General features: G+C 45.0%; 1 protein-coding gene across 1 annotated transcript in view; it reads right to left on the reverse strand.

The window, feature by feature from the left end:
* Positions 1–1,650: 1,650 nt before the first annotated feature.
* Positions 1,651–13,690, reverse strand: part of LOC104625608 (N-chimaerin-like) — a gene marked incomplete at its 5' end in the record, with an annotated part of 14,400 nt that continues 2,360 nt past the window's right edge. Inside the window, 4 exons of the mRNA XM_010293277.1 lie at positions 1,651–1,760; positions 2,786–2,923; positions 4,066–4,143; positions 4,835–5,008. Of these exons, the coding sequence (XP_010291579.1) occupies positions 1,651–1,760; positions 2,786–2,923; positions 4,066–4,143; positions 4,835–5,008 (500 nt within the window). The remainder of the gene's footprint in view (positions 1,761–2,785; positions 2,924–4,065; positions 4,144–4,834; positions 5,009–13,690) is intronic.

Below are 13,690 nucleotides of genomic sequence, written 5' to 3' on the forward strand. Positions count from 1 at the left end.
TGCCCGGCTTTGCTACACGCCGCAGCGAATGCAATAGCCACGAGCGTGTCTCGAAGCCTGTGCTCTGCCTTGACTCATCCTGGTGAATTGCCTCGCTCAAGGAAACAAATCTAGATTACGCAAATGTTTTAGTACGCACCATGGTTTAAAGAATCCAGAAGGACTCTCAGAAACAACTAAGAATCCAAGGACAGCAACTGAAAAGAGTCTGCCTAAATTATTTCTCTTTTCATCACTGTGGTATCTTGCATTGCATGAACAAATCCTTTGGTATACAAAAAAAATAATTTCAAGGGTTTTCTTTCTTTTTTTCCCTTCTGCCTTAATTTTTATTTTAAAACAGGTGAGACTGATGTTTCCAAGCTGCTGTACTTTCAGTCTCTATTCCAGATGAAGGAGCTGTGTCTGGCTACCTGAATTCAGCCGCAAGACGACAGCCTGTCGAGCACCACAGCTCTTTTCAAAAAACGCATTAAAAGGAACTTTAAAAACAAGTGAATTTTGTCACCCTTCTACCTTATCATTCACTATACCAGAAATACGATGTGCAAAAGCAACTTGCTAACTAGAGCAGCAACAGCTACTCTTGAACAGTGTAAGGAAAAATTAACTTCACACTTCAAAAGCAGCAAGGTGGTGGTGTTTTTTTTGTTCCCGAGTCTCTTCATCTCTGTGTCTGTTCTAAAACATCCATTAGAAATGTCACTGAAATAAATGGACAAATCAGGCAGAAACCCTGTAGCTGAATTTTGCCTGTGGCACTCAGCAGAGTCAACATATTCCTACTTGTAGAAAAACTACAAAAGGAAAAAAATCAAGAGAGAGCTTAAAAGAAAGTATTTTCAAAGGAAAGGGAATGGTTCTTATATATTGACAGTAAGTTCATGTTACTTGAGAAACTAAAACGGATACCCTAACATGCCACATTGATTTTTTTTCCCCTGCTTTCCTGAAAGAAATAGAACCTGTGCTGTTGTACTGGATAGTCATCCATCAGTCTTCTCTCCAACGATTTTTCAGCCTACTGACCAATTTCAATCACATCCCAGGGAGAAGGAGAAACCTCGGACAGAATTTATGCTCCTACGGTTTTGAGAAGGTGGCAGGTGGAACGAGGGGCTCCACGCTGGGGAGGAACGGCTGGTGGACCTCACCAGATGTGTGGCTGGGGGCCAATTAACACTGTGCCTGACGGGCGTCAGCTCAAGCCTAGTGTGTGCTGTTCTTTTTTAGGGCATTGGGGATGACCGGGGTTGACAAGACATAGCAGAATACGACACCAGTCTATGGTCATTAAGCTGTATTAGTTCCTTGCCCAGGGAGTGACTTATTACTCCCAGAGGTACTAAGGGCCTTTTTTTTTTTTTACCATAAATGTTCACTGTAACCTTAGATACAGAGAAAATTTGCTAGGCAGGTGACTTCTGTGCTTCAAAACTGTGGGTTTTTTTACTTATTTCCTTTAAGTACTTTGCAAGTGCTTTAAGTGGAATAAAACCAGTGTTTGGGTATTCACTGCTGTGCAGGCTACCACTCCCCACTGCAGTCCATCTCCAGGATTTGGTGGGCCTTGCCCAGATTTTTCTGGAGGTCCTAACATGGATTTTCCTAAACATGAATGTGGCTTAGAGTTCTTCCCAGCTAGCCCACCTACCTCTTCAGATGTGCCATGAGATACCGTAATGTTTCACAGTGTGCAGGCGGCAGCAGTTTCAGCGCCTCATGGAGAATTTCCAGCTGTTCATCCGGATCGGTGGTTTCTGAAACACAGATGTTCAACTGTCACCACACGTACAGCCAGAATTCACACGCAGAAAGACAACAACGGTGGCCTGCAGAGGAGACGGGGACTCACAGTTCTGCTGGATGTACTTATTCCCAGAACCAATCCAAACCTCATAGCGGAGGATCTGCCTGTCCAGAGGTGCTCAGAGCACAGCCAGAATGTGACTGGTTTTGGACAACGAAGCGAACTGTACTCCAGCAAAAGATTCCCTGCAGCCTACTAAAAAAAAAAAAACAACCCTCCCCTGGCAATCCTTGCTGACCTGACTAGTCTTGCACAAATAATCTACAGGTGCAGGCCTGGGACAGCAGAAGGCACTGGGAACGTTGCCATCAGCGTCTTCAGCTGCATCCATGCTACTGGGAAAGAGCCTTCTCCAGAGGAGTGGCAAGGCCAGCATCCGGCCTCCGTCTTCTACCCACGGCTCCCTCGCGTTTCCAGGTGTGGCTGGCGTGACCACTACCTTGCAGAGGTGCTTCAGGCAGCCAGGATGCTTGGCAGAGAGACGTTCCGGCTGGGTCTACTGTCATGCTTGCAGACTCACTGTCTGCGAGGCCAGCTTTGAAGGTAGCCTTAGAATGAGTGCTTATCAGCTTGTAAAAACACTCAAAATGGACAGCTCTAGAAACAAATGACTTCTTATTTCTAAACATTTTCATAAATCACCTTCTTTCTGGCAACACAAAACCGACCGCCTTTAAATGTCACTGTCAAGTACCGGGGATTCACGCAAAACGTACGAAGCGATGTAATCCATAATGTGTGATGAAAAGGAAGCATTCCTGGTGACAAAGGCCAAGAAAAATGTAACCACGACCGCGTAGCACCATGCGGTCACGTCGTAATGCGTGCTGCATGTTCACTCCTGCAGTCTTTACTAAATAGGGCATGCAGGGTAAGGGCTGACGGGAGAGCTATTAGATGAATAGGCAAGTACTGCACAGAAAGGAGAAGAAAAGGCTGAGAATGGAAACCAGGAGGAAAATGCTTTCTACTTACTTGCAGACTCTATAAACTTTGGGTAGGCATCGTACGTGATGAGTGGAATTGGCAAATCCCTGAAGTACAGTTTAAGTGCACCAGTGATAATATTGATATCTTCATACATATTCACAGAAATATCAGCTTTTTCCCCATCTGTGTGGAGAAGGCACTGACATTAAAGCCTTGGAAATGTAAACAGATGTGTAACAGCATTCAAAAGAAAAATACTTATTTGCTTAAGCAAACAATATTGAAAGGGACACAACTACAGATTTTGGCTTTTATAAGCAAAACAGAGTTACAGGGCTGTGAAGTTCATTGTTTCAGGATGAAAAACTCAAACCTTTTAACAGAGAAACCTATGCTTTTTTCATTTCAAAGGATTACCAAAAATGCAGGGTTTTTTTTTAAATTTTAAAAACCTCTTTGCCTGATCTCACAGTATCTATGTTGTAGAAACGTGTGGAAGTTTAGCTATTTCTGAACACACTGCATTGCCAAACACCACATTTGTCAGCACTGAATGAGAAATTAGGGGAGTCTGGGAAAAAAAGAAAGGAAACCAAGTTAGTCCGCAGCCTCCCCATTTTATAGGGAAAACATGTGTTCACCATTCAGCTACAGCGTACCAGCTACTCCCGACCGCAGCGGACACAGCTCCAGACCTTGGCTTCCCCAGTGCATCCCCGCCCTGCTAACGCCGCAGAGGCAGATGTTGTCTGAGCAGGTCCAGTCCTCCGGAGGAACCGGAGAGAGCGTTTCCAGCATGGATTTTGGCCTTGGCTTCTACTGGGACAGGGGGACTGCCTTTAGTTTTCCCACTGCCTCTTCTCAGAGAGAAGAGTTTGTTCTCGTTGACCTTCTTTTAGACTGTAATGATTCAAACTTTCTTTGCACTACTGTACTCATTATTTCGGAGCTTTCATCCAGAAAGATGGATTTAAGTTGCACAGCCCTCTTAAGGCACTTTACCACTTGCCCTCTATCCCTCCCCCACCCCCCTGAGCACAGTTTTACTTGCAAACTAGGGCAGTAGTTCAGAAAGCTCCGTCCTTTCCTATGCACATCGTTACGGAAGCACAGATGCTGATGGAGGGAGAAAAGTGGATTTTGGCAATAAAGGCCAAAGTGAAGCTGATAATGCTTTTCTGATGGGGAGACTCCCCTTCTGCTAGCACAGCCGCCGGACTCCTCCCGCCCACTGACGCAGTGGAGCGCGAGACAGGGGCCGCACAGAAAAATCGTGTCTATTTAATACGTCGGCACAAAGTTCCAGCATGCAGGGAAGACTGTACCTCTGTCAAATGCCATTTTGACGTCTTCGATAAGATCACTAAATCCTGAGACTCTGTACAGTCCTTCAGAATTGAGACCTGCAATGATTAAAATTAGTCTTAATTTTACAGCTTCCTGCCACCTAGGTCTTCCTTTGCCAGGTTCTTCATTTAAGGGAGAAAAAAGCAGACACGTTTCAGAAGTCTTATCAGGCTTTTCTGTCAGAATGAAATCTTATCCTGGGTTTTTAACCCTGAGCCTTGCATTGGCTGCCCTATCAGCGCTAAATTATGTTTATGCAACGATTTCAGAGCTGAAGAAACATATTAAAACAATGACAACCGATTTAAAAATAGCTGAGATTAGCATGCTTCATGTTCAGTCATTATTTCAGAATGAAAACAAATACTCTAATTCTAGAAAAGGATACTCACCGTGGGCTAGGGGAACTAGTAAAGGAAACTCACCAATAGTAACTGCCTTTGTTTTAGCACAGTCACTTAATTTTTAAAATAAAAACATTATTGGAAAGATAGGTGCCAATATGTAACTATAAAGCAGTCATTGTCCATTAAGCAATTTCTAGCAGAATCCATAAAAATTATAAATGAAGTACGAAGCATGAAATAATGCAAAGTATAATATTGGCTGTGCAGGGTAATTGGCAGTCATAAATGTCTTGTGCACATCGGTTTTGAGCGGTCGTACATTCAGAAGAAACCCAGATGACCCAGATCAATCCAAACGGATTATCAGTAAAGCAACAAAAGCCCATTAACTATGCCTTACCTCTAGATTCAATTTCCCTAATGCACATATCTACTACCATTGGTCTCTTAGTGAAGTGTGCTTTTACTAGCGTTGTAAGGTCACAGCTGTACACTTTTTTGACGTGCTTCAGGTCTGGCTTGCAGTCATTTGGGACCATCTTGGAACACTGCTTGTGCACATTTAAACCACAATCTGAGAGAAAAATGAAAAGACAATTAGGCTGGTGTTTGGTGAAAACAAGTCCTGAGGTCAGCACTGCGGAGGACGTACGGCTCCTGCAGGATCTGACACAATCTCGCAACTACTACTTCTGCTGAGACCTCTGTACCATCAAATGCGTGAGGTAGTGACAGACCTGAACTACACAGATTTTCGACCCAAGACATTTCTTCTACCCCTAGAAGACCTAACACAAAGCGACGATCTCTCCGTATGATTTTGTTGAATCGGGACCTAAGGGCCAGTTATGTTCCCCACCGCTATTACTTACGTTGCTGTCGCGATCTAAACTTTCTTCCCAAGCTGCGGCAGGTTTCCTAACACTTACAGTTTTAATGTCATGCTGGACTGTGGCAGTTCGACACCTCCTCGAGCAGCCTGGGGGAGACGAAGGTAGGGCTGGGTCTCGGAAGGCTACAACCCTTCTGCAGCGCGCGTTGGCAAGGCAGTGCCAAGATCCGAACCGCTGCAGGGACCCCTGTGCTCCTGCCGGGCGCGGCACCCCACGCATCGCGTTGCTAAGACAGGGCCCGCTCCCCAGCTCGGGGGGGAGCTGAAACGCAGACGCAGGGCTCACCACGCGGGTCGGCGGTGCCTTGCTACCCAGCAGTTTGCAAAGGACTTTGCTAAGTCACGGCGGCTGCAATTCTGATGCGGTTTCACAAGGTGGTTCTGAAACAAAGCGTCGGCAGGCACCGAAACGGTTCTGTTTACTTTAAAAAATGACTTCGGGAAGATTCATTGTGTTTTAAAAAAAAACATAAACAAACAACTCCACAGTTTTATTGTAAACACACTGAGAATGAGATTTAGTTTGAGTGAAACTTAATTGAAATCAGGTTGCAGAAAAATGTTTGTTCTGCCCAAAACCACTCAAAAATATAACACCCAGGGTTTGGGGAAAAAAAACCAACTTGGAACACACCACCAGTTATGCAGCGAAGATGGGAAGAGCAATACAGTCCCCTTTAAGCTACGCACGGACTGCAATCAACGCCGTCAGGCAGCCTCCCACGCCGGCTGGGGCGCGGGCCAGCCCCCCGCGACTCCATTTTCAGCGCCGCCCTCCTGGTTTGCAACGGAGACTCCCAGGCGTTTGCAAGGAAACGGCGACCGGCGAGGCCAGCGGCGCTTTGCGGTCAGGGCGTGTGCCACGCTCCGACGCGCACTTGGTACACGCCGAGACACCCGGTCTGCGAGTTTTTCCTCTACCTCGCGGCATCACCGTAAGGAGTCCCTGGATTTCTGCAGAATTAAGGGAGGCAGGAGCTTGAGGGATCAACACCTTGATGGAAACCTGTACTTTCCTCTCCCACTGCAGCACTGAGAATCTGTCTGTATAGATTCCCTTTGCATTACATTCCTGAAATTGTCGATACTTGTATTTTCATTAATGACCCATAGATTATTTGACTTTGCTCTTTCCAGAGCAGTAAACCCCAGAATTCATCGCTAAGTTAAATTTCCACCAAGTCAGCTGCAGCCTGCTGCTAAAAGCACTCTGTTTACTTAACAGGCTTGTAAAGCACCCCGCTTTGTCACTTAGGGATCCTCTGTAAAACATCCAAACTCTGGTTGCAATTAAAGTTCAGCATGTCACCTTCAATCGGTCAAGACTCACACAGATCCCAATGCAGATGAAATGGCTGATTAAAATTCTCTTGAGCTATTTCTACGCAGGAGTGACTTCCCTCCCTCGTGAGGAGTGGTTAACGCGCAAGACGGAGGTGCGAACGCCGAACTTCCCACCTGGTCGTGATTTTGCATTGCGAACTTTAAATATCTATCACCAGTGCTACATTTTGGCTGAACTTTGAGAAATCGGGTCCCTCTGTGCTTTAAATAAGGAACCCAAATTCATTGGAAACAGGTGACTTGAATCCCTTCGTGTCGCAGTGCTTCAGCTGTAACATGGGAAGGAGAAGCTGTTCTTGCCTCCTCTGGGGCTTGCAGAAACAAATTCATTAAACGGTTGTGGAAATACAGAGGAGAAATTACTCATCTTCGGTGTAAGGTTTGAGTATTGTACCATTAATAAGACCGATGGCTACACTTCTAACGAGACGATGACAAAATACTGAATAGGTGCCGTTAAGCAAGTGCCATCCCGTTCTGCTTTCAGAATAAGGATGAAGTAGTGGAAAAAAACAGTAAGTAGCCAAATAATTAGAGGCAACATCTTAATGCACATACAGAAGAGAAGCAAATTAAGACCACATAGGAAATCTTAATTCTTGACTTCCTTTATTTCAAAAACCTAACTTTGCAATAATAGTATTTACAAATGCAAATATAATTATTATACGTAGAATTCCTACAACTGCTGCAAGAAGCACCTATTCCAACATGTGTGAAATGGTCTAGTACGTCTGTCAAAAATGAGGTCTACAAGACTGGAATGGCAGCATCTCGCTCACGAGGACTCACGAGCGATTTTGAGAGTGCGAATTAGCTTCTTCACACAGACAGCAATATAGCTTAGAGCTATGTTTCCGGGAAAGAAAAACATGCTTTCAAGTATCTTGTACTTGACTTAAAACAATTATCGCATTCACTGAGATCATCCTAATTATATTTATATACAAGAAAATTTCATTTCATCAAAATATCTAACTTACAAAGATCTTTTCAATGTGAAAACCTTGCTTCTGAAAATAATTGCGTTATTGCTAATCCCACAGATTCAAATGGGCTTTGGATCTGACCTCATTAATACCAGAATAATAATTACAAACGCAAAAGTCGATTTTCCTCCTCTCTCGTTTGTTCTTCCTTTGCATTTGATCAAGAATTTATGCACCAGCTTACTGCTTAAGGGCTTACAAACGCCCCTGAGAAACATCTGAAACCTAGAAATATTTCAGATACTTACTGCTTAGAAAATGCATGAGCACTAGGCTGAGTATTTTTGGACTGCGTGGTGTCCTCCTAACAGTCAAGGCACCTTTACCCAGGTGGGCCTCTCTCCCCAGCTGACACCACTTCGTGAAAGGCAGCACAGCCGCGTCTCAGTCGCTAGTCTCTGGTTCAGTTGACAACCAGAGCCCCACATGGATGAAGTATGACTTGCTAGTCAAGATGATCTGTCTTGCTAACTCCAACAAGGTAAGAGGCACATGGGCAGGAGGTCAGCTCTCCTCTCCACTGAGCACTGGGGACGTGCCAACCTTCTACTCCGTACTCAGCTTACTTGTTAGTACTAAAGGACAGGAATTACACTGCAAATTGCATATTATTAAATAAAAATGCCCTCTGGTCTCATTGCAGATGCTTCATGAAAGCTTTGAAACCCATTATCTTAGAATCAACTAGGAAGGAACAAGACAGCAGAGTCCTGAATCTCTCCGCGTGCTGCCACATGATGAAGCTTTAGGCTTGCTTGCCTTGTTCACACATGAGCTTCATGATTTGGCTGGGTTCATTAAGACCAAGAGGATTTCGTATTTAGGGTCTATTTACTTTTGGTTATATCAAAACAAATCCAGAATAGCTAAGTTGGCGCTAGCAGCTTTACTCCAGATCTAAAGTAACCAGGAGTTTTATCCATTTCTTACAGTTCATCAGAGTTTATCTGCTGGCTGGCTATACAAATTTGTGAGGAGCTCAAGAAAAATCCCCCTAAAGCATCTTATCTGTTGATAAATCCTGTAATAATACAGGACAGATTTTAAAAGATGCAGTCATGAACCCTTGCAGGTCAATAGGAAAACTTCTGCTGACTTCAGTTAATGAGAATTTCACCTTATAGAGAAAAGATTTCTCAGGACTAGAACTGTGAATCACACACACTATTCCTTTTTACAGTGTTATCAAACTGTGGCCACCTTTCAAATATACCAAATGCGACCAAACAAAAATGCAGTCATAAATTCAAGAGTTTATAGGGAGTTTGGAAATTTAGGAAAAAGAACCAAAAGAGAGTAATTTTAGATGACAGGTTTAAAAGTCTGCGATAAGCTGCCCTGACCTCAATAGCATATTGATCTAGGAGTTCAGGTGGGCTGTGACATTACTTCTGTGAGAGGCATTAAATTTAAAACCAGCCTGACAACACTCTCCTATGATGCCTAGAAAAAGGTTTAGGTAATGTTTTAGAAACAGCTAACGTTAGTCCACTGGCCTGAAAGAACAAATACCATGTTCATATTAATGCGTGAGCAGAGCCGAAGGATACATGGACCTTAATACCACCCCATGAGCACACATTATAAATATTTACAGAGACTAAAATATACTTAGCTGTCATTTTTTGTTTTACTGCTGATTTGACTTTAGTCAGTTTTAGATCTCCATCGGTTTATGATTTGCTGGCTAACGTGGCTGCTGGTCACGCCGCACCGGAATGACACCGTATGCTATGCATATCACGGTAATCGTATTTTTTAATTATCCCAAAGAAAACTTAGGCATTTTGTCACTCCGAGAAGCAGCTTTAAGAGATGAAAGGTAGATTTACGTCATCTGCAAAAAGTTCTGAAAGACTCCTCAGAGGTTCACGGTGAGCGTGGGAGGCGCAGAGCTGGGGTGCTGGCACCGCGCGTTGCCTCGGGCAGGTCCACCGCGGCACCCGCCAGGCAGGGCAGCACCAGCGCCTTCAGTAAGCCGACGCGCGAGGATGACGGGTTCTACACAAGCACAAAGCGCTGGCATCGTTGCTTCTGCAAGAGTGGAAAGGCTACAAAGGCATCTGCTCCCATAAATCAGCCATGAGCTGGTAGCTGTCCTTTCATAATTTAGCGCTCTTTCCTGTAGCCGAGGAAGCAACGTTTTGTCCCCTCGCTGCAGCGTGTGCGAAGGAGCACGGGAACGCAGCAACCCCGCCGGCCCCGCACGCCGTGCTTCCAGGCACAGGGCAGGGGGGTGCTATGAAGGTCTGTGCTCTTCCTCCTCCTCGGCAGAGCCGTTCCAGCCTGGCTGGCAACACCGGAGCTGCTACGCTGCCTTACATATGTGCCATGTGTTAATGTGCGATGCACATCTGGAAGCAACCGTGGTCCCACCAGAGTCTTAAGCCACTTCATTAAGCAGTGCCGGGGCAAAAATTGCTTCCAAACATATGTGTGTGTTCCCCCAAACCCTCTACCATCCATACTGCTGTATCATGCACTATCGAGTACATTATTCTTTAGGAATAGAGGGCAGCTAGTTACTTGGCAACAAAATTACCTAATACTGCAGAAAAACCAGGGCTTATGAAATAAAAAGAAAAAAAGCCCAAACAAGCCAACCCCCTCCTTAGCCCAAATCAGAATACATATGTCTGTGCCTCCAAAAGGCAGACACGTTTGGTGATGATGGTTTGATTTTTATAGAAGTCTTGAAAGATCAGTCAGTTCGTTCAAAAACTTCCCTGGCTTCCTGCCGGGACACCTGCCCACCTCCTCGGCAGCTCCCCTGGTGGGCCGCTGGCTTGCTCAAGGCTTCCAGGTCTGTGTGGGCTTGGAGATAAAGCCGCTTTCAGGACTCACAGTTTCAAGAATATGTAGCTCCAGAATAGCTTCCCCATGGGAACGGCTCTGAAGCAAGGCTCTGCTGCCTGATTAGCATTTCAAAATGTGGGAGCTCATTCCTTGCAGGAACACCACCAGATCCCGAGCTGGTGGAACAGCCTGTCGGGCGGCGCGCATCTCCTCCAACGCCATCACCGCTGCCTGAGGTGGCAGCCCTGACCTCTGTGGCTTTGCTCTGCTCTTGTTCCCTTTTTGGGCTGACTGTCTGTGCCCTACTCGGTCAGGGAAACCGGCAGCATCTGGGTGCGCATCTCAGAAGAAGCTTGGACATGTTTTTAAGGTACAAGTACGGGCCGAGTGGGAGCCTATCACGACCAAGGCATGCAAAATACCTTAAAAGCGGGCAACACGGTGAGCACACCTTGCCTTCCCCTTTGCTGAGTTACCATCATGAGAGCATCAGCCGTCCTCCCAGGCACGAGCAGTGTGAGCACTGTGTCTGCACAACTGAAGCTGGAGGATGGGCAGGCTCCTTTGTGGTCTCCTTCACCCTCTCACGCCAGCGGAGCAACACAGGGCTGTCCAACACAAGGGATTTCATAGCAAGGCAAAGCAAAACAGCAAAGGAAATGGGGCAGCTGTACGTTTTTCAGTTGCTGGAGAAGGAAATGGATTAAATGGGGAAATTAAACGCTTCAGCAGTAATTCACAAAACAATCCTGCTTCGAGACTGTGCTTGAACTTTTCTGAAAATGGACTCCTGGGGCTTGCTGCGGTCAGGGCTGGCAGCAATATTGCTTGGGCTTGGCCAGTGGCAGCTGGTTGCCCCCACACTGATAGTTTGGCTGCAAGTTTATTTCTATCAGTTCTTCAGAGAGAAGTTACATACTCCAAGGAAAGGAAAAGATAGGCAACTGCTACATGGGTGGCAGGCTGAGATAGTTCAGAGCAAATCTATCCAGGCAGCAGAAATGATGCTTCACATACAGCCTCAGAGGTGTTAAAAGGAGCAGCCCAAAGCACTATCAAAAGCATCCAAATACAGGAAAAAAAAAAAAATCTTTATTGTAAGATAAGCTAATTAATGCTCTTAAACCAGCCCGTTCCAAAAAATATTCTGATTACATCACTTGTTCATTAAGAACAACAAGCAAAATGGTACAGAAGAAGGAGCAGATTATACAGTAATTTAAACAGTTCTGATGGGCTGGGAAAGAGGACAGGACACACATGCAGCAGCTTGACAAGTCTACTCGTCTGCCTGGGTAGTACACTAACACCTTCATTAATGCCGTGAACTGATCTCTGAGAGCACACACAATTCTCTTAATGCTACTGGGTGTTACATGTTTGTATCATTCATAAAATGAACGCCCTAGTGCATATCTACGAATTTTCTTTGGATATTGTTATAGTTTCTCTCCCGACCACATTCTGGGCAATGAGACAAACCCTGTGAGCACAGGGGAGCCTTACATAGGAGGAATGTAATTAAGAACACTTTTTTTTTTTTTTAAGTTCATGTACTGGATTTTGAGCTGGGGTAAACTCTTACGTCCTCATTAGCTTCTGCTGAGCTTCAATGTTTACACAAGCTGGTGGCATTATAATTTCAAACACTTCTTCAGTCATTTCTACTTAAGGCAAGAGCCTGCATGAAAGCACTGTGGAGATGGAGCATGCCATCAGAAAAGGCAGATTCCTTGCATACAGATGAGTCTTCATCTCACAAAAATTCTAAGGGCCTGTGGCCACTATGCAAAAATTGGAAGCACGACCCTCTGAAGCAGTAGGGCAGATGCCTGTTGTAAGAATTCACTCTAAGGAAGCAAATGTGTCTTTGAAGAAGTTGATGAAATAAAGATCAAATCTGAGAGAATAACATTTAAGGAAAAAGAAATTATTTCTGTTCGGCTGGATATACCTCCATCAGAAATCAGACTGAGTCCACCAATTCATTTCCTACAGGATTCAAATCCTGGCCATCATCCTGAGTCTTAATTTTGGAAAATGATAGTCTTTCCATGTTTGGTGCCCTGCATTAATCCCAAAACCTTTGTAGTCAAGATGACAGCCAACATCTTACTTCAACCAATAACCACCCACGGTGCCTACATTTACCTCTTATCTTTATGGAAGGAAGAGATGTAGGCCTCCTCCTTTGTCTGCCATAAAACCCGAACAAGGAGAAGCTAGGGAGAACCCATCTTCCAGGGGTTAATCATACAAGACTGTATCTGACAAGATACTGAATGCACTCAAGGCTGTACTTTGGCGGACAGGGACACATTCAGCCATGCCGGACTGCAACAAAGCATGCGTTAATGCAGTTCAAGTTGCTAAGGCATCCTTGCTGGTTGCTATGGCATGTGTACCGTTACGAATGTTTGGTTCTGGTTTATTATTTTTCGAAGTATTGGCTTCGTTTGTGTAACAAACTAATCTATCAACCATTAGAAACAAGCTCCCCTTTTTCCTCTGGCTCCTTCCTCCTCTTTTCTGAAATGGGTGACATTTATCTTCGTTACCCAGTCTTGGGCTGTCCCACACTCCTCTTCTTGCATGTTTTTGTGCTTCTGCAGAGAAGAGGATTTAAAATGGCTGACAGTAGCCCATGCAGTAATCCATTTGTATTTGTTAAACTTATCACTTCTGTACAGCAAATAGAGTCCTCCTGAGATGCGCAACTGGTTGCTACAAAAAGTATAAAATTACGCATGATCAGTGCAGTTTTGCTCCCAGGTGTTTTCAATGAAGTGATTATGCAGACCACCAAGCAGATTTGGTGGATTTCCCTGGAGTGGCATTGAACCCCATTTGAATGCAAGTGGGCTGCCTCCTGCTAAAAGCTGTATTTTTTCTGAAGTATGAACCCACTCTGAAAAGCAACGGCCTCATGTGGCTCCTTGTGTGCTGTGTCTCATTGTTTCCATATTAAAATAGGCCAGAAGCAAAATGATTACTTTAAAAAAAACCAAAAACCAACCACAACCAACCCTAAGACCCATCTAAACTCAGCCAAACTCAAGCCTGAGCTCTTCCACACTCATATGTTAACGCTGGTTACACAGGTCCTCGCGATATACGTGCGCACCTCCAACTCTCCTCCGAAACACCCAGCCCTGTACAGCTTCCGGCTCTGACGGCTTGTACAGCCTCACACTGCTGAGGGTGAGGCACGGACAAGGCGGACCAGGGAACTGCT

This window comes from Phaethon lepturus, unplaced genomic scaffold (assembly GCF_000687285.1).
Source record: "Phaethon lepturus isolate BGI_N335 unplaced genomic scaffold, ASM68728v1 scaffold46038, whole genome shotgun sequence".
Taxonomy (NCBI): domain Eukaryota; kingdom Metazoa; phylum Chordata; class Aves; order Phaethontiformes; family Phaethontidae; genus Phaethon; species Phaethon lepturus.